This window comes from Lissotriton helveticus, chromosome 6 (assembly GCF_964261635.1).
Source record: "Lissotriton helveticus chromosome 6, aLisHel1.1, whole genome shotgun sequence".
NCBI lineage: Eukaryota > Metazoa > Chordata > Amphibia > Caudata > Salamandridae > Lissotriton > Lissotriton helveticus.
The window spans coordinates 469152939-469177549 of NC_136067.1; the positions used below are offsets into that span (position 1 = coordinate 469152939).

Sequence of the window (24611 nt, forward strand, 5' to 3'; positions counted from 1 at the left end):
GCATATTTGCCGCTAAGAATTAATTTCCCATAATGCTTTATTCTTATACATGAAGGGGGCAGGACTTTCAGCCCTAGCAGCACCATCGCCACATCAGCCATTTCGCGCCCAGAGGATCTTGAAAAGCTGAGGGGGACTCCTGCTGCGCGGAACTCACCCGGATGTGTGCCTGGGCAATGACCGGGCCAAGAGTGGGCCCACCTGTGCCTGTCAGCTGCCAGAAAAGGCTGGGCTGGACCAGGTCCCTTGGTTTTCTTCTGGATTCTTTTGGCCTCCCGGATTCTTGGATTAAGTTTCTCTGGTGTTCTACAAAGGCTAAGGCTAAGGTACTGTGATTATCATCCCTCACTGTCTTTTAAATACTAATATAGCTATATACTTAGGTTATCTCTGGCATACTTCTGATAGTTCATCTGCAGATAGTTTATCTCAGCTAAGTGAATATGTAATTTGTTCTTCCTGTTCTATTAAGGTGCTTGCACGTCAGTCTTCACAAGACCAGTGATTACAGTCCTGTTTAATTATGATCAAAAGGAAAATGGCTGCAAGGGGCATAGGGGGAGCTACCGGGGGCAATACGGTAGCGACCATTGACTCCTTCCTAACTAGGGCAGCAAATTTCATATTGAAAGAGATAGCCCTGACTGAGAGAATGCTCTCTCTGGAGTCTGGGAAACTTGTTCAGGATCTTACTGCAGTGGAAAATGGTGGGGTGGCAGGGGTTGCTGGTACCTCCTCTAATCTGGGCCGTTACTGCCCTCCTGTGACTGTGCTTCCACTGAAGGCGGTCCACACTGTTGACCCGGCTATGTCCACTGCAGGAGATGATTCAATTCCGGATTTCCTCTCGACTAAGAGGAAGAGAACTGGTTGCAAAAGAACTCCTCGGAAGACATCACCAGTTAAGGCATTACTATCAGCAAGGATTAACTTTGTTCAACTGCTAGATACTCTTTTCTCCAGGCTGGAATTAATGACCAATGAACTCATAGCACCTATACGACAAAAGCTGGAGGGCATTGAGGCGAGGTTTAATATTCTTATTTCTATGAACAATCATTCTAAAGGGAGAGAGACAGTGACCGGGGGGAAGGGACACCTTGCTGTGCCAGGCCCGCTTTTGCATTGCTTTCTGGTGCAGGGACACTGTCCGTTGCATTTGGTAGCTTGGATCGGGCATCACAGCTGACACAAAAGTCTGTATCATTGGGTGAGGGGCTGTCTTATAGGCCTAGGAACATTTGTGCACCAAGAAACTTGATTCCTGCTACACAGGTGGCCCCAACATATGGGTCACAGCCACTTAAGGGGGGGGCCTACCTGACTAATCCATTTTGCATCAGCCCGCTATGTCAAAATATGAAAGCCAGAGTATTCTTGATTTGCCCCAAGAATCAGCCACCCCGGCTGTTGTATTAGTGGGAGTCCCTCTACTTCTGCAAAGCTCGAAGGAATCCTCCTTGGACCTCAAACACAAAGTTACTCATTGGTGTAATAACAATGTGGCCAATGGCCAAAATACATCTTCTGACATCATAATGGCCAGAATAGTGGGCTGGATTGGCCATAGGATTGGGAAATACATTGAGGGTGATTGTGTCATTGTTAACCTTAGACATCCTGCACAAACCAAAGCGCGTGTTGGTTATCACTTTAGAGGTAGCTCTAAAACAGCAATCAGGATTGTCCCCCTTCAGTACTTTGATCCCTCTGACCAGCCATCTTTGAACCATCCCTGGCAGTTGCCTTCTAGACCTGCTAAGCCCTCCCAGGTTAGATATGTGGATTCTGTTTTTCCCCTGGCCAATAGATTAGAACCTTTGTCAAGCTGAAAGCTGCCTTCCAGACCCTCTAAGCCTGTTCACGGTAAAAAACATGCACTCTGTTTTTCCAATGTTCAATAGATTCTAACCTCTGTTAAGTGCACAGGGACTTGATGAAAAGGATTGACTAGCATCAGTCCGATGGCCCTGGACTCTAACACTCCAGTGTTACCTGTTTCTCCACTTAAGTCAGTGCTTGTCCACCCACCCAAGCCTATTTTAACATCTGACACCCCAGGTCCCTCCTGCATGAAGATACTTTTGTGGAACATAGTGGGCTTAAGGTAAAAATAGAGGCAACGTAATATGGCAAAGCCTCCTCTTATCATATCATATTATTGCTCCATAAGAAGCCTGGGAGACTAGCAACAGTTTCTTTCTGGAAGTTTTATCACGTTTTGTAAGCATGCAATTTCTTCAACAATGGGAAGAGCAAGGGGGAGGGTCTTTTTCTATTGCTCTGACTTGAACTTTCCTTCAAAACAAGATTGACAGAATGTCAATCATCCCCTCTGCTAGCTGTGGAGCTGATCTTTAAGAATCATCCAAATCTGTTAGTCGTTCGTTTTTACAATTGTTTTACTAGAAGCTCCGAGATAGAACATTTGGTAGCTCTAGAGGATTTCCTGGAACATTATGGTGAGGGCAAACACACCTATTATGAGATAATAATTATAGGTGACTTCAATACCCATCGATGTTATCTTAATTGTACCTGCCACAAAGGATCAGGGAGACTTTTTACATTTGGCCACACATTTTGAGCACTTGCCATCAGACATTTTTTTAGAAGGGATTCTTTCAGCTAATAACCTTTATTGGCTAGAGCAAACTGAGGTGACTACACCAGTTCCTACCTATACAGGCAGGGGTAGCACCATTATTATTGATTATATTATGCTCTCTGTATCTTTATTCCCGGCAGTGGAGAAATTGAGCACTACCTGGAGCAGCTTTACCCATCTGCCCTACAAGCAACAGAGGGCAGGAGTATTCCAAATGCGGACATTGGTACCAAAGACTAAGCACGTAGGTTGAAGTGGGAGAGGATGATCCCGGAAAGTTTCTTGGATAATCTGCAAGCTGTAAGTGCCTCAGAGATTCTAGAATGTATGGATACCAACATGCAGGATAGAGCTGTTTTAGATGCCTTTTTATTAAATAATGAAGCAGATAGCCTCTAATGTAACCACTAACATCAGGGTTAAATGCCTCAAGATGAAGAGGTGGTTTATCGGCTCTTGTACCACGGCTCATAGTGAGTTATTGCAGGCTTTCAAACAAGTTCAGAGGGACGAGGCTCTGGTTAGGAGCTGTAGGAAGGCTTACAAGTATGCAGTTTATCATAGGAAGAATTTGATTTAAGAACAAGCATGAGAGTACCTTGGACAAGTAGGTGTTCTGTCTGATAGCTCAAAGTGCTGGGCCGTGGTTATCAGTCCTTTATTCTCTGACACAGTCAATCCTAACACAGACTGTCCTATATTTGCTGAGCGCTGGGTGCAGCATTTCGGAGGCATGTATAGCGGTGACAATCTAGAGGAGCCTAAGGCACATGGCGAGACTGGGTAGGCTAGCATTTCACTTCACTTTAGCGTAGACAAGGTCTATAAAGCCATTGGCTCGCCATCTGGTGGTAAAGCACCGGGCCCGGATGGAGTCCCTGCAGATCTGTACAAGGCTGACCCTGCTCTTTGGGCAAAGATACTGGCACAGGTCTTTAATGCGTCCTGCACTTGTGGTTTTCCTCCCTCCTGGGCCAAGGCTGTCATTATTCCTATTTTTAAAACTGGTTCAAGGGATGTTACCGACCCATCTCGCTTCTGGATTCGGCTGCCAAAATTATGGGGAAATTGATACTGGATCATTTAACATTGTGGCTTGATCATTTTAATGTTATTTCAGACCTGCAGTATGGCTTTAGGCAAGGTAAAGGGATGCTCAATCCATGCCTTAACCTGCTTTTGGTGATTGGGAAATATACAATTGCCAAGAAGCACATTTTACACATGGCCTTTATGGACTTAACATCAGCATTCAATTGTGTAAATAGGTCTAAATTATGGTTGACTCTCCGGGATCTGCGTTTGGATACAGAACTGGTGGCCTTCCTACATGCTGCTCATAATAACACAATGGCAGCAGTAAGATTTAAGAGGATGGCGGTGTGATGATTCCTGGTCAGTTAAGAGTGGGGTTCTGCAGAGGTTCATCTTGGCTCCCCTTTGTTTACGCTGTATATCAACACACTAGGAGACTTTTTATCATCCGCCTGCAAAGACATTCCAAGAGCCGGATCCAAGATGATCCCTGCACTCCTGTATGCAGATGACATGATCCTGTTTGCCAGAACTGCCATGGGCCTTCAAAAACGTTTAAATGGTTTCATAGATTTTATGGATTAACTTGATTTAGCCACTGACTTTTTTGAAATACCATACCATGTCAATAGGCACCCAGAAGGCCGCTTAGGTTTAGTTTTTCTGTAAGGGGGCAGAATTAACAAAAGTCCCAACCTTCCCATACTTGCTGTTTAACAATCGAGGGACCTAGTCTGCACAAGGAATACATAAAAGGAATGTCTTGGCAGGAACGGTTGAGGCTACTTTGCAAAAAAGCTGGGGTCAAAGCCAATTCCCGCCCCGCTCAAGATTTATAGAGAAGAATGTATTCCCATGGCCACGTATGGGTGTGACGTCTAGGGCTATAAAGACGTGAGGGACATCTAGGGGGCTGAAAACAAATGTATGCTCAAGCTTCTTGCAGTTTCATCAACCACTCTGGCGTTCATCCTACACATGGAGCTGGGCATGGGGTATATTTCAGATCTGATTGTTGTTGCTCCATTTTTGCACTGGCTGAGAACTTGGGCTTACCCCACCCCCACTTTAAATCAACATATTATTGCGGACTGCACTGCACATGAGGGGCCCTGCATATTCCCAGGTTAAAGTATATTATGGAACAAATAAAATGGCTAGGCTCCCCTGATTTGTATCTAAAGCCCAGGTCTCTAGGCCCAGTAGCCATCAGAGACATTAAACAGCAGTTTCTGGCCAAACAGCAGGGGCTCAGGGAAGGGAAGGAGCTAGCTAAGCCCACTGTGAGAAGGTTCATCACACTGACTCTGAGCCTACAGGTGCAGCCATACCTGCTTCTTGTCACTAACACATACCATTGCTTTGTATTAACCAGATTCCATTTGAACCTGGTGCCCTGGCTACTAGCCTTTCCTAAAGGCTGTACTCAACTTGGCACACTAAAATCCTGTTTATGTGACCATTTTTCTGAGCAGGACACTTTACATGAATTTTTTTTGTGACTTTTATGATCCCCCTGCGTGAAAGGTTTATTCTTCTGCTGTTCAGAAATTGTCAATTTGCGCATGTGAGACCTGCATTGCTATATCTTCAAATGCTATCTTCTTCAATGGTCTGTTTTGGGGTTGCAAGCTTTTTTAACAGGGGCCATAAGACACAGGAGGAGGCTGTTTTTGCATTAGCCAGGGTGTCTCTGTTAACTGTGTTCAGGGAATATTATGTGTTACCCCGCGTCAGCTACGTCAAACCTTTAGTATACTTACCGAGTCAATGTTTTAGCACTTTTGCACTTTATCTGCTGCATTTTATGTTTGCTTACATCATTTAGTGTTAGTTGTAATAATCATCGCTTATTTTTACATGTATTTACAGTTGCTTTCAGCTTATTTACCTGTGTGACTCAGATTTTTTATTGTGTATGTGAGACTTTTTTTAAATTATTGTATCACTGATCATATGTTCTTTTTCATAATGCTTGCTTTAATGGCTTTTAGTGGCCGAAAAAAGTATCTTTTGATTGATTGATCCAGGAAGTGCCAAAGCATAGCAGCATCTAGAGGCCATGATATAAAGCAAGCCCCCCTATCTTCATCATCATAACTTTCTTCTCGTCTGATTGCCATCAAAGTACAACTGCTCATCATAACCATTGATTTTACAAATTTTACAAATTTAAATTAAAAAAACAACATAAATACAGAAATTGATAATAAAAGCTTAAAATACCCAAAAATTTACACCGCGCATATACAAAATCATGGTGCATTAGATTATGAAGTGTTTAAAAGAGAAATAAAAAAGCATAGGCAATTCAATACTCAAACATGCATATAGAATCCTTTGTCATGTAATCTATTTGCTAAAAATATTAAAAAGAATAAAGTGGCCTAATAGATTACAGTGCTAGTTAACCAGTGGGGCCTGCCTGAGTCTAATGCTACTGTCATTCTTTTCCGTCTAAGCCTCTAAATCACCACCCAAAACTGAAAAACCGCAAAGACTACAGATTGGCTTGCGTCTGATTTTAGGATTTTTACTGCTTCTTTGTATTCTCTGACACCTATATTATGACAGAGTGGTAAGATCCATTTGCTCCTACTACTTTGGTAAGCAGGGCAAAATAGCAGGACATTGTCTGCCATCTCAATATGGTTTTTACAAGATGGATACCTCTTTATCTAACACCCCAGGACTTCGCTGCCAACTAACTGTAAAGGACTGGAGAGGAAGGGGCCTATATCTGAATTGCAGATAGAGCTTCCTGACAATTGGAGGTTCAATTTCATCCAGGGACTGCTCTGCTGACAACTGGTACTTCACCAAGAGAAATGACTGCGTAAAAGAACCCACGCTGGACTGACCTTGTTAAAGGCCATCTCCATACTGCCAATATCCTCTCTTGATTGTTTCTGTGGTGACTGCACAAGCCACTGCAGTGTATTCCACAACTTGTCCAAACCGATCTCAAGGGTTTATTTGAAATACCCAACCCAAGGAATGGCGCCCAAGCCACAAATGCGTAGCACCTCCTCAAGGCCTACTTGGTGCCTGTGGCTCCACAACTTCACACCATAAAGTGCTGTGCTTAATGCCTGGCAATTATACATTTGTAATGCTGGTGCAATTGGGAAGATCTGCAAACTTCTATGCATTTTTACAATACCCTAGTTATTTGTTCTAGTTTTAATCTATACTATATGGGGTTGCTAATCAAGATGTTCTGTTAAAAGGACACCCAGGCTGTCGAAAGTATTTACACATTCCAGCAGTGTCCCTCTAAGTTTGGGGTTAGAATGGGTGGTGTAACATGGATTGAAGACCATATATTTAATTTAAGAAATATTAATATCTAATCCCCTTGGGCTGCAAAACCATCGAGGATCCTCTGCAGACCCATTGGGGATTTTGATAATAAAAGTGTATCATCTGCAAACATCACGGTTGGAACCTTGATGTCTTGCAGGCGTGGTGCATCAGAGTCACAATGATCCTGATAAGCTACTAAATCATTTATGAATAATGTGAGTAGAGCAGGTGCAAGAACGTACCCCTGTCTAACCCCTCTTTTAACAGGGAACAGACTGGTAATTTCACCCAGATGGCCACATCTCACTTCGACATAGTTATTATCATGCAAACTAATTATCAAGGTTAAGAGAGCGTGGGGACTCCCCATATCTGCTAACACCTGCCAGAGAGTGTTATGGGAAATAAAAACAAATGCAAATCTCAAATTTACGAACACAACGTAGAGGCGACCCCCCTCTAAGAAATTAGTTTTCCAGTAGAAAAGCTGGAGACCGAACACCTGATCTACTGTACTAGATAATTCTCTAAAACCAGCTTGCAGGGGAGTCAGTATCTCTCCTGTAGACATCCCGTCCAGGAGTTTGCCCAATATGGCCATGGCAAAATGTTTTTGCGAGCTGTCAAAAAGACTTATGAGCCTGTAGTTGGAGGGTTTGTCTCAGGACCCTTTTTATGAATAGGAATCTGCTTCATGTTTTTAGCTCGTTGGAATGATGTGCAATGTTATATGATGTTAAGTTTATGTTTCATAAGCGGGTTGGCTCCGCTCAATACAAGGATTTGTGGACAATATACAAAGACAGTATTACTATGAACATCTGATTTCATTCAGTCTGAGTAGGTGGGCTTCATGTAACTCTTTATGATTTATGGGCAGTATTTGAAGGTCTGCAGATATTAAGTAACATTAATATAGAAGCAGAAAAGTAATCACGATTTGTGCCCAATTTCTCACTATTGAACCACAAAATATTCTTTGCAGATGAAGCATATAGTTTATATCGCTTAACAGGAGTATGAAAAATATTGCTGAAAAAACTTCTCTGAAGTATAAACAAAAATTATAGTAGGTAGGTGCTATTATTGCCGTATCAAAGAATAGGAAATAACAGAATCTTGACAAACTGAGTGACACAGTGTTTTTTTGCTATAGCTCCATAGGCTGCCCCACTCAATTGAGAAACATAGGGAATACAAAACTATTTTCTTTTCTTTACAGGTATAGTGTAGTGAGTATGGTGTACATCTGCTTGGGAAGAAGAGGTTACAAGAGTAGGTCTCCATTACTGCTGGCTCCTTCCTGTCTTCCCCCTTCCTCACTTGATCACCTCCATTGTCTGTGCTGTAAGAGCAATCAGTAGTTGGGGATATCAAGAGGTTGACTCATTGAGTTTCACATCAATTCCAATGATTTCATCTGGCTGATAGCAAGAATCATTGTGCATTCTTTTCTATCCTCATAAACCATCCTTCTTCTATGTATATACTTACTGGTTTACTACTGAAATCTCAACTGAAATGTGGTAAACTTTAATGAGTTGTATGAAAATTATTAATACAAAATTGAAAACTATATATCACCATTCATAAACACCAGTTGGTAAAAAAAGAACGGTAATCTTGTAACATTTCCACATTACAGTTTATGGAATAGGCAACGGAGTGCCAAGCAGACTTGAATGCAATGCAGTGTATTTTCGAATTAGACAGCTGTGCAACTTACCTTGGTATACAAGTTTGATCCCTTGCTTATTTTCTGAGTGGTCACTGTAAAAGTGAATATGCGTTTCATGAGTTGTACTCAATAAAGACTGTGGGAGTTCAGTTCCACTAAATTGACCAATCTGAGAAATGGCGTGGTAAGGCCCATTTTGTATATCAAGGAAGTCATGGTTGGCCTCCGTAGAGAAGTTATAAAACTGAATATGAGCACCTGTATGAAAGAAAAAGAAAAATATAGTTTTATGTAATGAACTCAACTTAACCACAAATTGTTAAATGAGCAATCCTTTACCAACACTTTCGTGGATATTCAGGCAAAGTTGGGAAACAATATTTATGCCTCTTCCGAAGTTGTCCTTACTCTGAAATCTTCATTTTGCTTTCCAGATGCTACTACTAAAGATGACTTTTCAGGCATTACAATCCAAACTTTATGTTATGGACTGACTATTATATTGAGTTTTAAATTTTGTAGCATGTATGTCCAATATAGATATAAAAAGGTACCATCATGTATTAGTAACAGTTTAGTATATGTCTACAAATCCATGTGACACCAATGGGATCAAGCAATCAATGGCTTGTAAAGCGTGACTAATAGTCCGTAAGGATCTCAAGGTGCAGAGGGGGTGATTGTGATTTGCCATAAGTTAACAGTAGTTTCTAGCATCAGGAGCCAACAATATTCTCTCACTAGCCAAACGGTTGCTTACTGTCCTGGCAGAGTTTCACTTGCTCCCATGTGATGGCTTGCTCCTACAATTCAGTTTTATGTACCAGTAACTTCCATGGTTGAGCAGACTGGTGGTGGTTCAAATTCACGAGTATCTTAACTTGCCCTATTCTTGCAAATTAAATGTTGCTTTCCTCTTTTCTCTTTTGAATGCAGTACCAGAAGTATCAGCATTCAAAGAGAAAATATGAATAGTAAAGCTACCTCCAGTGATCATTGTCATCATCAGAGTTTTTCAAGTCTACTCATCAAGGAGAGCTCTGTGGTGAAGTGCCTCATGAGAGCGATGGGTGTTTACATCTGTTTTTTAAGTTCTGCCAGTAGTGTTCCAGCAGCGACAATCTTTTATTTAATCTTGGTAAGAAAACGAAATTGTCATCCAGCAGGAACCTCAAACATCTCTGCTAGAGAGAATGTCTGATGTTTGGCGCAGATGCACGAAGGAGCCTGCACCAGGAATCAGACATTATCCAGGGCTGGAAAACCTCTGACGGCTCCTGGCATGCCTTAGTGCCTACCAATCTGTGATGTGGCAAGGCGTGACAGAAAACGTTAGCCACAGGTGTTGCAGGCTTATGACCTGCAGGGCCCATGGCTACAGGTCAATCAGCCAGTCACCCTGCCCTTTCCCAACTTGTCACAGTTAGGAGAGGTGGAGTGAATGAGCAGAGACTGAACATTTGTATCTGTGACTGCACAGGTGTGAGGTTTCACTTTCAAGGGTCTGAAGCCAAAACAAACAGCAGGAGTCAAAACGAGACCTGCACAGACACGAACGTAAGTAAACATGGTGTGTAAATACATTGTATGATTGTTTGAAAGTGTGTGTTCATAAGAGAGTGTGTCTGTGTGTGTGTATGTGAGCATGTATATGTGTTTGAATGTGTCAGCAAAAGTTGGAGTGTCAGTGAAGTAGTGAGTCAAAGTGAGGTTAATAAGTAATAAGAAGAGTGAGGAAACGTGAGAATGAATGAATAAGGGAGAAAGACAGGGAGTGTCATTGAATGTTATTGTGTGTGAGACGGAGTGAATCAAGTCTGAGTGATTCTTAGCTAGTCAGAGAATAAGTGAGACAGAGTGAATCAGTGTGAGAGTGAGTGAGACTGAATAAGCCAGACTGGCTGAGAATGTGTCTGAGCGTGTTTGAGTCAGGATGAGTGTGAATAAGTAAGTCTGAGTGAGTCTGAGTGAATCAGAATGAGTATGGCTGAGCGAATGAATGAGAATGTATGGGGCTTTCTGTGAATGAGTAAAACTAAATCACTATGAGACTAAGCGAGTCAGAATGTGTGTGAATAAGTGAGGCGGTATGAGTGGTCATAGCAAGATTGAATGAGAATGAGTAGGACTGTATAACCCAGACAGGTTGATTGAGTTATGGGAAGACTCGGGGAAACTAGGTAAGAATGAGTGAGACTGTGCAGGAATGAGTGAGCTAGAGTGAGACAGAGAGAAACTGAGTGAGTCTCAGTGAGACTCAGTGAGTCACAGTGGCAATGCGTTAGTGAGAATGAGTGTGGTTGATTGAGCATGAGTGGGACTGATTTGAGTATGAGTGAGATTGAGTGAATTGGAAAGAGTGGGACTGAATGAATCAGGAAAAACCAGTGAGACATGGGGAAGATCATAATGGAAAATATGGGAGAATGAGTGAGAGTGAACGGGAATGAACGAGACTGCATAAGTCCGAGTAAGTAAAAGTGTCTACAAGTGCGAATGAGAGTAACTGACTAACACCAAATGAGAATAAGTGAGAGATTAAAACTGACAGCAACTGCGTGTGAACCCTCCAGGTAAGTGAGTCACTAACGTTCACTGGAATTCAAGCCAAGGATTACAGCCCACCACTTTTAACAGCCGCCACTGGCTGCCTAGTCAAATTGGTTGTGCAAAAGGGGCTGCACACCGTTGTGCATACTGTTTTAAAATACGCATTGCAGGATTGCAAATGTAATATCCAAACAATGTAAACTGGATGTTCCCTCTTTGTATAGGTTTTTGGACCGATGCAAATGAGGAAATGTCTTTGACTCTGCACGTAGGCAGACTACAAATTTCTGTGCGTGACACAAATGGAACCAGGTGATGTGCTGTGAGCAAACATAGATAACCACCCTCCAATGAATGCCATGTAGGATGGAACGCATGATGCTAAGGATTTTTCACTTGAAGTTGTTTTAAACCAAGATGAGTGGTGCCCTTGCAGAGGCACTTACAGTACAGCAGGTTCCATGCCACTGTTGTCTCTTTATACCCTGAGTCCATTGTTCTGTGAATACTTTCACCCTCAGTGGAACTTCAAGGGCTCCTTCAATGGTCAGTGGGCAGATGGAGAGAGAGTGGTGGGTGAACTACCACTCTGTTTCTCTGCTAAGTTGTTTATAGTAAATGTCCCAATCTCACTGGTTTGCGCTGTACACTGAGAACACACTTTTTATGTTTTAAATCAGTTACATTTGTCAGGTCTGTCCTGGGCTCACCTAATGAAGGTGGATGCCAGGGAAAATCTGAATCTGTGATGAGTTATATGGCCCCAGAGTAAAATGATCAAATCAGTTTAAATCATCCGCCATAGATCAATAATATCTAAGGGAACTGTCATGTATAACAAAAAAAGTGTAATTCAGAGCAGAAATGTGCACATTAAAACATTAACCATTTTCCCTGCTTAGGTCCTACAACAGTTATATCACTTGTAGCAAAATAGGAAGAATGCAGATTACACAATAATAACTAGTTCAGAATTCTTTAACACCATTGCTGCTGCCGTCAGCCGCTGAACGTTCGGAGCACTACCTGGCTGGTGCTGCGAACGTTCAACGTCCGACGCGGCCCCGCCAACTCTTTGGAACGCCCAGCACTGCGCCGAAATAACGCCGCAGCTAAGGCGTTCATTTGTTTAAAAAACCCAAGGCATTCCCATGTAAAAGCAATTTATGTCCTACTTGGATTTCCACACAAGTTGATTCGGGTTTCATACTAGAACCTATTTCTTGAGAGCCTCCATTGGTTAAGCCAGAAAAAAAATTAAACAGAGAATATGCTTTTTTAAAGAATAGAAAATGCATTTATTGTGTAATTTCTGATTAGAGCACAGTATAATATAAAGGGTGATACAATATCAGGGTAGACACAATGGGCCTAATTAGGATGGTGGTCGGACTTTCGCCCGACCGCCATTTTTTCGGAAATGGGACCGCCGGACTGGCTGTCAGTGGTCCTGCCCAAGGGATTATGATGCAACCGCCTTCAAGGTGGTCGCAATCTGTATATTTTGTATTGTGGCCTTTTGTTTCGGGCTGCAGCACACGCCGCAGTACAAAAGAAAAACATATTGCACTTATCCCAGCATCATGTGCTGTGCCTGCCACATGGTGCAGGGATATGGAGAGGGGATTATCGCCAGTGGGTCCTATCTCATCTTTAGCTTGGAGAAGCAACAAATTCCTTTTTTTTTTACTATGGGGTCACAGTGGGATAGCACATGACAAGTGCTTGCGGTCCATCCCTTTACACAGCACTAGGTTTTCCTTGTGTCACATGTTTTCACTGATTTCATTTTTTTGGTCATGAAAGTTATCAATGATGATAAAGACATGAGCATACTGGTCAGTACCTACCAGCAGCTCCATAGGTGGTGCTTACGTGAGGTACTTTCAGACCTTCACGCAGCTTTTTTTCCCATTGTGCACTTACATATGGGGATTCAAGTAGGGTAGATAGACAAACTTTTCTAAAAATTGGACAGTAAAACCTGGTTCTAAGTAGGATTTTTTTAAGGTATTCACCAGTACTACAGTGGAGCATCTTGCTTGTTTTTGAAAATATTGGTCCAAAACCAGAGCAGGTCCTTGTTGATATAATATATGTAGGGCTCATTACTGAGGGCCAGGGGGATAGGGGGTCCGCTACGGGCCCCCATGTCACTTTATGCCTGACTTTTCATGGAGGGTTAAACGCCATGAAAAGACAGAGGAAAACTGGCATTGTAATACCTCTGGCGGTGCCTGAGCAGGCTCGCCACCATTGTAGGGATTACAGACCGTCTGATGGTCGACCCTGTTGGATTTTTGTCAGGCCATCTCTCCGCCTGCTGACCATCCACCCGCCATCAAGTCATGCAGCACAAACAGGAAAATGGCATTGTTTCATCTAGGAGAAAGTACCTGAATTTTAAAAAGTCATGTTTGTGAAGATCAAATTTGCTCTGGTTTAAGTGTTTGGCCCTCAAACAGTTCTATTAATTTATTAATCAATTATACAAGACAATTTATCCCACAAACTAGTAGGCAGTTTTGGATTCTTGAAGAGCGGGATGAGTGAATGTAATTCGGAAATAAGTCAAAATCATCCAATGTCACCCGAAAACTTTCGTAGGTTTTCTACCATCTAAATTCATTACAATTGTTTTTAATACAGTACCTGCTTCCCTATGTAAGGACACCTCCTAGTTATAGGAACCATGTGAAATTTTGGTGATCTGTGAGAATCTTTATACTATTATTTGTAGCACCAGATCAAACTATGCACTTTTTTGAAAAATGAAACAACTAAATACAGTGTGAGTACAGGAAACAAAAACAAGAATTTCCGCAGAATAGTTATTTTACTATTACGGTAAATGAAAAACGTATTTCCATTTTGCTAGTTGTATTTCCCTTCGGAGGAAAAGAGTGGAATTATTGTGTCCAAAAAAATATTCCAGATTAGTAGTGATTGTGACACCAAAATAGGGGGCCAGGTGCATTAGCCTAGCATCATCAATTGAAGCGTCTACTGATAGGATAATCTGGACCCGAGCAGAGTTAAATATATGGAGCCAAACTCAGCACTAGTATGATGATATTATATTATTGAGGGCTGGATTTAATTTGAATGTGATGATTATAACTTTGTCAGCAGAGATGGTGGCTGAAATTTGATGACTTAGATTTTGGATTGTATAAAGAAGAATCTGAAGTCTTTGTAAATATGCTTGAAGTACAAAGTATTTAGGGCTAGAAAGAATCCGTCTGGTGACATGCTCAATGGAGATGGTCGATGATGTATGACTAGTGATGTGGATCTGTACCTTCAAAGAAATATACAGAGCTTGAATCCACCTAATGTACGCAGAATGCAAACCCATTGCCAAAAGCAGCTCCTACAAGAGCTCCACATACTCCCAATCAAAGGCTTTTTCAGCATCTAATTATATGGTACCAAATTGTTTTTCTGGAGTTTCTGCAATATTTATCAGGATTATGCTGAGATTCAAGTGGCAGGTGGTATCTTTTCCAGGAATAAAACCATGGTGAATATCAAATGTTAAGGATGTGTAACTTGCTAGCTATATTTTAGGCAAATATTTAAAACTGTACTTCAAGTGAGAGATTGGTCTGCAGGTCTTGCAATCAGCCTGGTCTATGGTTTTTTTAGAAACAAAAGCTGCAGTCCTTCCTTGAGGGTAGGTCCTTCCAGGTCTTCCAAGACAATCACAACTAGAAGTTGGTGGTAATTTGCGATTCCTAAATGGCATTTTGGAATGTTTTTTTCCTTGATACATTGCATTTAAGGAATCGCAAAATTTGCAATTCCTTAAATGCAATCGCAAAATAAGGAATGGCAAATTTAGCGATTCCTTATTTTGCACCAAAAATGTTTCATACATACCATTTAGCGAATATGGGTTCGCAAATGCTGGAATTCCGCGAATTTTGGCGTTTGCGAACCCATTTTGCTTTGATACATATGGCCCAGAGTCATCATCCATGTACTGGTAAATAACATACTAGTTTGAGCTCCGAGGGCACCTGCTTGAGGTAGGCTGGGCCGGTCTTGTGGAGTGCCTTGTGTGCGTGGATGAGGAGCTTGAAGGATATCCTCTTATTGACGGGGAGCCAGTGCAGGTTTCTCAGGTGGGGGGTGATGTGGCCGTGGTGTGGTACATCGAGGATCAGTCGTGCCGAGGCGTTTTGGATGCGTTGTAGTCGATTGATGAGCTTGGTCGGGGCTCCCGCGTAGAGGGCGTTTCCGTAGTCGAGTCTGCTGCTGACAAGGGCCTGGGTGAATGTCTTTCTTGTATCTGTCGGGATCCATCTGTAGATCTTGCGGAGCATGCGGAGGGTGTTGAAGCAGGAGGAGGAGATGACGTTGACTTGCTTGATCATTGAGAGCGTTGAGTCGAGGATGATTCCTAGGTTGCGTGCGTGGTCAATGGGGGTCGGTGCTGCCCCCAGTGCCTTTGGCCACTAGGAGTCGTCCCAGGCTGACGGGTTGGAGCCGAGGATGAGGACCTCCATCTTGTCCGAGTTCAGCTTCAGACGGCTGATCTTCATCCAGTCGGCGATGGCCTTCATTCCTTCATGGAGGTTTTTCTTTGGCGGTGATGGGGTCCTTGGTGAGGGAGAGGATCAGTTGAGTGTCGTCAGCATAGGAGATTATGTTGAGGTCATTCTGTCGGGCGACGTGTGTAAATGTTGAGCAGTGTTGGGCTGAGGGAGAATCCTTGGGGTAAGCCGCAGATGATCTCGGAGGCATCGGAACGGAACTGGGGAGGCGGACGCTCTGGGTTCTGCCGGAGAGGAAGCAGGTGGTCCATTCCAGAGCCTTGTCTCAGATCCCCGCGGCGTGCAGGCGTGCACTTAGTGTGTGGTGGCAGACGGTGTCGAAGGTGGTGGAGAGGTCTAGGAGGATGAGTGCTGCAGTCTCCCCGTTGTCTAGCAGGGTCCTGATGTCGTCGGTGGCGGCAATGAGGGCGGTTTTGGTGCTGTGGTGGCTGCAGAACCCTGACTGGGAAGGGTCCAGCATTTTGTTCTCTTCGAGGTATCGGGTTAGCTGTCTGTTAATGATTTTCTTGATGACCTTGACCGCGAAGGGGAGCAGAGAGATGGGTCGGAAGTTCTTGAGGTCTCTTGGGTCTGCCTTGGGTTTTTTGAGTAGAGCGTTGATCTCGGTGTGTTTTCAGCTCTCTGGGAAGGTTGCGGTCTCAAGGGAGAGACTGATGATGTTGCGTAGGTGGGGTGCGATGGAGCTGCTTGCTTTTTTGAAGACGTGGTGCGGGAATGGGTCTGACAGAGAGCCGGAGTGGATTGTGCTCATGGTCTTGATGGTGTCATCAACGCTAATGCTGGTCCAGGTTGGCAAGGGGACGTGGTCGATTGTGTGTGGAGGGTCTGTTGTGTTTCTGTCTGTTGGGGCTGTCTGGGTGTTGAAGCTGTTGTGGATGCCTGCTATCTTGCGGTGGAAGGTGGCAAGAGAGTCGCACAGGGCTTGCGACGGCGGGATGTCTTTGGTGTTGTAGCTGGGTTTGGAGAGTTCCTTCACGATGTTGAAGAGCTCCTTGCTGTCGTGTGCGTTGTTGTCGAGGCGGTCTTTGAAGGAGGTCTTCTTGGCAGCCCTGATGAGGTGGTGGTGTTTGCGTCCTTGTGTGCTGCGTGGCTGTCCAGAGTTTGTTCACTGTGCCATTTCTTCTCTAGTTTCCGACAGGCTTGCTTGGAATCTAGGAGTTCTGCGGTGAACCAGCTGTCCCTCTTGATGGTGTCTCTGTGGGGGGGTTTCTTCAGCGGGGCGAGGGTGTTGGCGCAGTCCTCGATCCAGCTTCTGAGGTTGTGGGCAGCGACCATGCTGTTGGGTGCGGTGGTGTGTGGTGGGTTTCTGGAAGGTGAAGTGGATGCAGCGGTGGTTGGTCCAGAGGAGTTCGGTGGTGTGGCTGATGGAGACGTGCGGGCTTGAGGAGAAGACGGGGTCGAGCGTGTGGCCGGCAGAGTGGGTGGGCGTTGTGACGAGTTGTATCAGTTCGAGGTTGGCGAGGTTATCAATCAGGGTTGTGGAATTGTTGTCGTTGTTGTTTTCAAGGTGAAAGTTCAGATCTCTGAGGAGGATGTAGTCGGTGGAGGTCAGGGCGTGCATGCTGATGAAGTCGGCAATGGAGTAGCTGAACTGGGGGCAGGGTCCGGGGGGGTCGGTAGATGAGGGTGCCTCTTAGGGTGGAGTTGGAGTCTGTGTGGATCTGGAAATGCATGTGTTTGGCGGTGCTGAGCGCGTCGTCGGTGCTAGTCAAGACCGTGATGCTGTTCTTGTGGACGATGGCGATTCCTCCTCCGACTCCGTTGGTGCGGTCTCTGCGGGTGATCTTGTAGACGTCTGGGATGCCTATGGCAATGTCAGGTGTGGAGGAGTTGTTCAACCAGGTCCCTGTCAAGAAGGCGATGTTCGGGGAGGTAGTGTTGAGCAGGTCCCAAAACTTGACGGCATGTTTGCGTGCGGAGCGGGTGTTCAGTAGTATTCATCGGAGGTGGTTGAGGTCTTTCTTGGCGGGTGGTTTGTCGGCTCTGTGGGGCTGGTGTAGCTGCAGTTCCGGCAGGTGAAGGGACCATGTGTGCATTTCGGGGCGGCCTTGAAGCAGTTGTGGGTCCATCCAGGGTTGAGAGCGTGCAGAGTGCTGGTGTCGTAGTGGCGGCGGTCGTCATGGTGGGTGCGGGGGCCAGGGGTTTTGGCACTGGGCGCAGTCCGGGCGCAGACCGGGCGCGGCCCGGGCACGGACGGGCGCAGACGGGATTGCAGCACGCCAGCAGCGTGACCGCGCAGTGGTCGGCATGTATGGGGAGGTGGGATTGAGGAAGAGGCGGTGGGCGGGGGCAGCAAATGGGCAGTCAGGGGGGCGGAGCTGCAGGGGATGCAGTGGCGGGGGCGGTGAGGGGCGACGAAGGAAACAGAAGGCAAAAGGGCACAACAATTGAGGGGGAAACGAGTGGCACAGAGGGCAGAAAGGTCACAAAAAGGGCAAAAAGGTCACAAGAATACAGAAAAACGGCGGAAACGAGTGGCGCAAAAGGTAACAAGAAAGGGCAGAAAGGTCATAAAAAATGGGGGAAACGAGTGGCAGAGAAGGGAGAAAGGTCACAGAAATGCTGGGGCAGCTAAGCAACAGAAGGCAAAAACGGGCAGAGAGACACGGGGGCCGCGAGGGGATCGGAAGGAAAAACCGGGCAGAGAGACACGGGGGCAGCGAGGGGAGCAGAAGGGAAACCAGGCAGAGAGACATGGGGGCAGTGAGTAAGTATGGGCCGAAAATTCGTTCCGCTCGTGGAATTTGCGGATTTTCCGCAATTTTGTGATCCGCGAATCTCGCAAAATTGCGGAAAAATCCGCGAATCCGCGGGTGGGACACATTTTTTCCTGGAAGCACTTACAGGTTACAGCAGGTGCCCAAAATGAAGCTAATTTCTTTGTAACCATTTACAAAATGATTACAAAGAAATTAACTTCAACTTGGGCACCTGCTGTAACCCTGGAAGTGCTTCCTGAGTGGCGCCTCCAGAGTTCGTTGACTACTTGCAACTATTCTCTGACCCTGCTCTGACCGTCGAAGCAGGGTCAGAGAATAGTTACAAGTATGGCACAATGCTCCTGGCACAAAAATTAAACCGCAACAGGAAGCATTTACAGATAAGGAAGCAGGTGCTGGACTTGAAGCTCAAATTCAGTAACACATTAACCAGCCCCAAAATTAATTTGTCTCGGTTGAAGCTGGCTGTGCAGGTGTGCTTTCTCCCCATAATCTACAGTGGTGAACCAGAGGCTGCTGTGATGAACCAGAAGGTGCAGTGGTAAACCAGAGGGTGGCAGTGGTGAACACGAGGGTGACAGTGGTGAACCAGAGGGTGGCTGTGATGAACCAGAGGGTGGCAGTGGTGAACCAGAGGGTGGCAGTGGTGAACCAGAGGGTGGCAGTGATGAACCAGAGGGTGGCAGTGGTGAACCAGAGGGTGCTGTGATGAAACAGAGCGTGGCAGTGATGAACCAGAGGGTGACAGTGATGAACCAGAGGGTGGCAGTGCCCAAAGTTAGTGGAGGGTACTTTGCATTAACTGTCCAGCTTCTCCCAGGCTATCCTAAGCCTGGGAACAGGTGAAAAAGAGGTGAGAAAGGCCTCCCAGCAGCAAACAATGGGCTCACGTGAATGGGCAGAGATGACTCCTCTGAACTACACAGAATATTCAGAGAGGGGGCTGCAGGCATTTTGCTCTACAGGTCTGTTGAGTAACATGCATAACTTGGGCCGCACATGAAAGGGATGCAAAGATAATTATTGTGTTTCACCTGTCTGGTTGTTAAAGGGCTCTGCTTTTTTCCTAAAAGACTTCTGCTTCTGTGTTTGCTGTGGACAATAGGGCTCACCATAATCCTATTCCTTTCACATACCCGAGCAGTCAAAACCCAGGTTTGGTAGGTTTGAAGACTTTCACCATCTTGCAAATGCCCTGGCACATAGCATTATTGCCCTTTATGAGGTAAAGCAAACAGGAACTATTTGCAAAAGTAGATAGGACTGTATCTGTTTACTCGATTGTTCAGAGAGGAACTAGGAGTGAGTTCTGGTGTCCCCCCATAGGCTGGTCGATCTTACATAGCTGAACCCTTCATCCTTGTTTTGTCAGAGTACTGCTAGACTCGAAAAAGGATACCAGGTGGACTAAACCTTCTGCACCTGGCACCTGCGACCTTTGAGAAGAACCAGAAAAGTATGAACCTCTTTGCATTTGAAATCCAAGAACCGGGAAATCTCCAAGGGCCATAAGACTGACCCCCTGGGTGGTTCCATCCAAGGCAGAAGAGGACATTCTTTTAAAGAATTCCAGCTGAACAGTGACACCTGGACCTCAAATGGACTTTGCTGTTGACTCTGCTTGACACCCTGACAGGTTGTTTGGGCACAAAAAGAACTTTAAAACGTTTTCAAAACAGTTGCTCCAGAGCTTCAAGAGGACAGATCATGAAAAGTATCTTACCCTCAGTTCCACACCATTGGACTGAATTTGAGGTTACCCATGCAATAAGAGATTTTCCTCAGAAAAATGCCATTTCTAAACTGTGACTTTTTTGAATTTCCCATCTTCCAGACCATAGTGGGACCAGTCCAATTGTTATATCTGACTTGCGCACTAACACGGTTGGCCTCAAGTCACAAATAGATCCTGTTCTACCATGACCATTGACTACCATTGGCGCACAGCACTTTTTGATGCCATTTTCATTAAATGTTTAAAAATTTATTTCTTTGGTTCCTCTTATTAGATTTCTGTTGTTTTGGTGTCAGTTTGCTCATAAAATGTTTTCTGTTTTTCCTAAACTGGAGTGGGATTTTATTGTGCCATGTTTTCTTGGTAGTTTTAAATGCTTACACATTTTTGTTAAGTTAAACCTGTCTGCACTTTGCCATAGCTACCAGTAGTTAACCCCAGGTTTAAATTATTAAAAGCCTTTTACTGACCTAACAAGATAGTGACTATATAATTTGTGGCGAACCTCAATCCACACCAATTAACAAACCCTTTTTTCAAATCAGACATAATTAATGGCACTGTGATAAAAAACAACTTTGCTTGATATATGTTCAGAATACGAACAGAATTTTCCCCTTGACGATGAAGTATTGGAGATAGGTGATAATAGTTTGTGGACCATTTTCAAGCTACGTTGAGCCTGATGATTCTCTATGTGCTCTGGCATTGAGGTGATTTTGTATTTGCTGGATTGAGTGATCTCAGTCCTTATCATAGATGTCCATTATCCACAGAATCCTTTTGGCCATTGCATCCCCTTTTGCAACCACTGTAACACCTACATTTAAAAGATTAGTGCTTCAAGATCCATTCTCCAAGTCTTTGAAATTACATACAGGAACGTTAATTTGAAGCAGACTACTGGTGTGATATTCATTCACTATGTTTTCAGCTTGCCTTCTTAGATTCCATCTCAGTACTTGCTTCGAGAAAGAAAGTTATTTGTTCATGGACGTTTTGTGTTAGTGCTTTAAATCTAGATGTTTGTCCAGCTAGACATTGTTTACACCTCTAACTTCTCCATTTTGAACATGATCTTTGTAGAAGTAGAGTCTGAGGAGTGAGTACTTTTTAGGGGTGTACGAAATCCTCATGATTTGCTTTGACTTAATTAGACAAAATTATGGCAAAATTGCACTACAAGCACTTGCGTTTCTAGTGAATCACTAGACCCATCCCTGTGGGCACTCCCTTTTCCCCTCAGTGGAAAAATGAGGGTTCCAACACAGATTTTAACGTTTCAAAGTTTTGTCGATTGACCAAAATGCATTGGATCAAGTATAACAATGTCACATGTTGAATATATAACGAACAAGAAATAATGATGATGAAAAGAAAAATATAATATTATAAACTGAAAAATAAAATCGACAAAACTTTGAAACGTTAAAATCTGTGTTGGAACCCTCATTTTTCCACTCAGGGGAAAAGGGAGTGCCCACAGGGATGGGTCTAGTGATTCACTAGAAACACAAGTGCTTGTTGATATTGGACTTCTTAGGACGCTGGAAGTCACCTATGGTGGCAGGGTATACTCAGACATGAGTCCCTTGCTCACTGCTCCATCAGGATTCAAGCAAACCGGGCCGACGACGGCTGAAATGCCAGAAACCGGTCCCCGGGAGCTTGTCTCCTTTCTGGTGAAGAATTGGCTTGGTAGTTTGGTCTGCCCTGTTCCCATGATGCACTGGGCCAGGGACAGACTAATTTGCATATAGCCAGGTTCTAAGCTCGGATGGGGCAGTGAGCTAAATAACGGTGATGGATCAAGCCCTGATCTTTGGACTGGGTAAGAGTGGTCTGCTTAATTCAGATACTCTGCTCATCACCACCCCCTTTTCTGAATCGTTTTTGGCCACTATAGGTGTGGCAGGGTATACTCAGACATGAGTCCCTTGCTCACTGCTCCATTAGGATTCAAGCAAACCGGGCCGACGACGGCTGAAATGCCAGAAACCGGTCCCCGGGAGCTTGTCTCCTTTCTGGTGAAGAATTGGCTTGGTAGTTTGGTCTGCCCTGTTCCCATGATGCACTGGGCCAGGGACAGACTAATTTGCATATAGCCAGGTTCTGAGCTGGGATGGGGCAGTGAGCTAAATAACGGTGATGGATCAAGCCCTGATATTTGGACTGGGTAAGAGTGGTCTGCTTAATTCAGACACTCTGTTCATCACCACCCCCTTTTCTGAATCGTTTTTGGCCACTATAGGTGTGGTAGGGTATACTCAGACATGAGTCCCTTGCTCACTGCTCCATCAGGATTCAAGCAAACCGGGCCGACGACGGCTGAAATGCCAGAAACCGGTCCCCGGGAGCTTGTCTCCTTTCTGATGAAGAATTGGCTTGGTAGTTTGGTCTGCCCTGTTCCCATGATGCACTGGGCCAGGGACAGACTAATTTGCATATAGCCAGGTTCTGAGCTGGGATGGGGCAGTGAGCTAAATAACGGTGATGGATCAATCCCTGATCTTTGGACTGGGTAAGAGTGGTCTGCTTAATTCAGACACTCTGTTCATCACCAGCCCCTTTTCTGAATCGTTTTTGGCCACTATAGGTGTGGCAGGGTATACTCAGACATGAGTCCCTTGCTCACTGCTCCATCAGGATTCAAGCAAACCGGGCCGACGACGGCTGAAATGCCAGAAACCGGTCCCCGGGAGCTTGTCTCCTTTCTGGTGAAGAATTGGCTTGGTAGTTTGGTCTGCCCTGTTCCCATGATGCACTGGGTCAGGGACAGACTAATTTGCATATAGCCAGGTTCTGAGCTGGGATGGGGCAGTGAGCTAAATAACGGTGATGGATCAAGCCCTGATCTTTGGACTGGGTAAGAGTGGTCTGCTTAATTTAGACACTCTGTTCATCACCACCCCCTTTTCTGAATCGGGAAGTCACCTATGGAGCAACCAAAACTACATTAAAATATCAAGATAACCTTTGGAAAAACAAAGCTGTGCATTTGCCTCAATATATTGAAAATTGCACTACATGCATAATTATGGGAAATGCAAATCTGTCATTTTGCTCTATATTTTAGAACAAAATGCACCCTGATGTAAACCTTTGACACAAAGACACAGTAAAACAAAAGCACATCAAACAGCATCCCACCTTCTGATGTTTCTGGGAATTTGCTGTCAAATATTGCAAATTAAACATTTATGGTAATGTTTACAATAAGTGACATATTTTCAGGAATTTTGTGCAACAAGCACAACTCAGAATTCTCAAAATTACACAAACCATGCTGGCAAAATTGAAATTTCATCTGAGTTTAGGACATTGGTATATATAAAGCGAGTTGAGTTTCAGATGTTTAGGGGAGATATTGAAGTACCAGGTTAAATGGCTTTTTGCTAATCCGACTAATGCCTAAAATGTTTAACCAATTGAGGAAAGATCCTTTTGATTGTCTGAGGATACTCTGCAGTACATATGAAGAATAGTCAATGTGTGTCACCATGCTGATAAGAAATGTATTTGTTTAGGGGCCACAAGTTGCTTTTGCAGTTCAGGCTTCTGTTTGACCTCACTTGAGGCTCTCGCTGCTTCCCTCTAGTATGCTACTGTTCACAGTGAGAATCAAAGCAATGATATTTTAGCTTCCCACCAATATTCAATACTAGGGGACCACAGATTGCCACACACTGTCTTAACTATACTGCACTACTGCTTAGTGTAATTTTCAGCCATCCCCTTCTGGAGTATGAAGAACTTCCTGTTTGCTGTGCCATCCGATTCTTAAAGAATTCACAATGGTCCGAAGTTTGGATCAGTCCATCCATGCTTTTCAAAAGTGCTCCGAGTGGTGGCACACACATCTATTGTGGTGATATTTTGAGGAGTATGATATCATCCCAGAGAAGCTTGACAATCTGGCCTGCAGTAATTACCTACTTGCTTCAGACCCTGAATAAATGCACTTATACCCCATCATCTTCCTACCAGTGCCCCCCAGCTCTCAATTCCTGACTCCTGGGCCTGGTGTACTGGCTTCCTGCTCCCTCTTGCTTCTCTGACCTGACCCCCAGGGAGCTAAGAGCCATTTTGGTATTTGAGTTGGTAAGGGTGGGTAGAGGTGGTGGGAAAGTACCTCATCAGGGCTGAAGAAACACAAAAGCCATGGCAGAAGGCAGCATTTAAGCACTCTAATGTTTGCAAATATTGACACAGTATTAGATTGGAACAGCTGCTGAACAATAGTTTGTACTTACAAAAAGTTTGGCAACCCAATAAACCATTGGAGGCTTGGGTAAATCTAAATCAATATTTGGTAAAAGTGCCTACAAAGGGATTTTCTTCGACACATAAAGCTTCTTGGCTCAAATAAATAAATGTATAAATCCCTCATTAGTGGCTTCAGGCAAACAAATTAACAACA

The 24611-nt window shown here is 44.3% G+C and overlaps 1 protein-coding gene across 1 annotated transcript in view; it reads right to left on the reverse strand.

Annotated features, from left to right (window-relative positions):
- Positions 1-24611, reverse strand: part of CSMD1 (CUB and Sushi multiple domains 1) — a 4503734-nt gene that overhangs the window by 1021571 nt on the left and 3457552 nt on the right. Inside the window, exon 41 of the mRNA XM_078647516.1 lies at positions 8676-8885. Coding sequence (XP_078503642.1) covers positions 8676-8885 — 210 coding nt within the window. The remainder of the gene's footprint in view (positions 1-8675; positions 8886-24611) is intronic.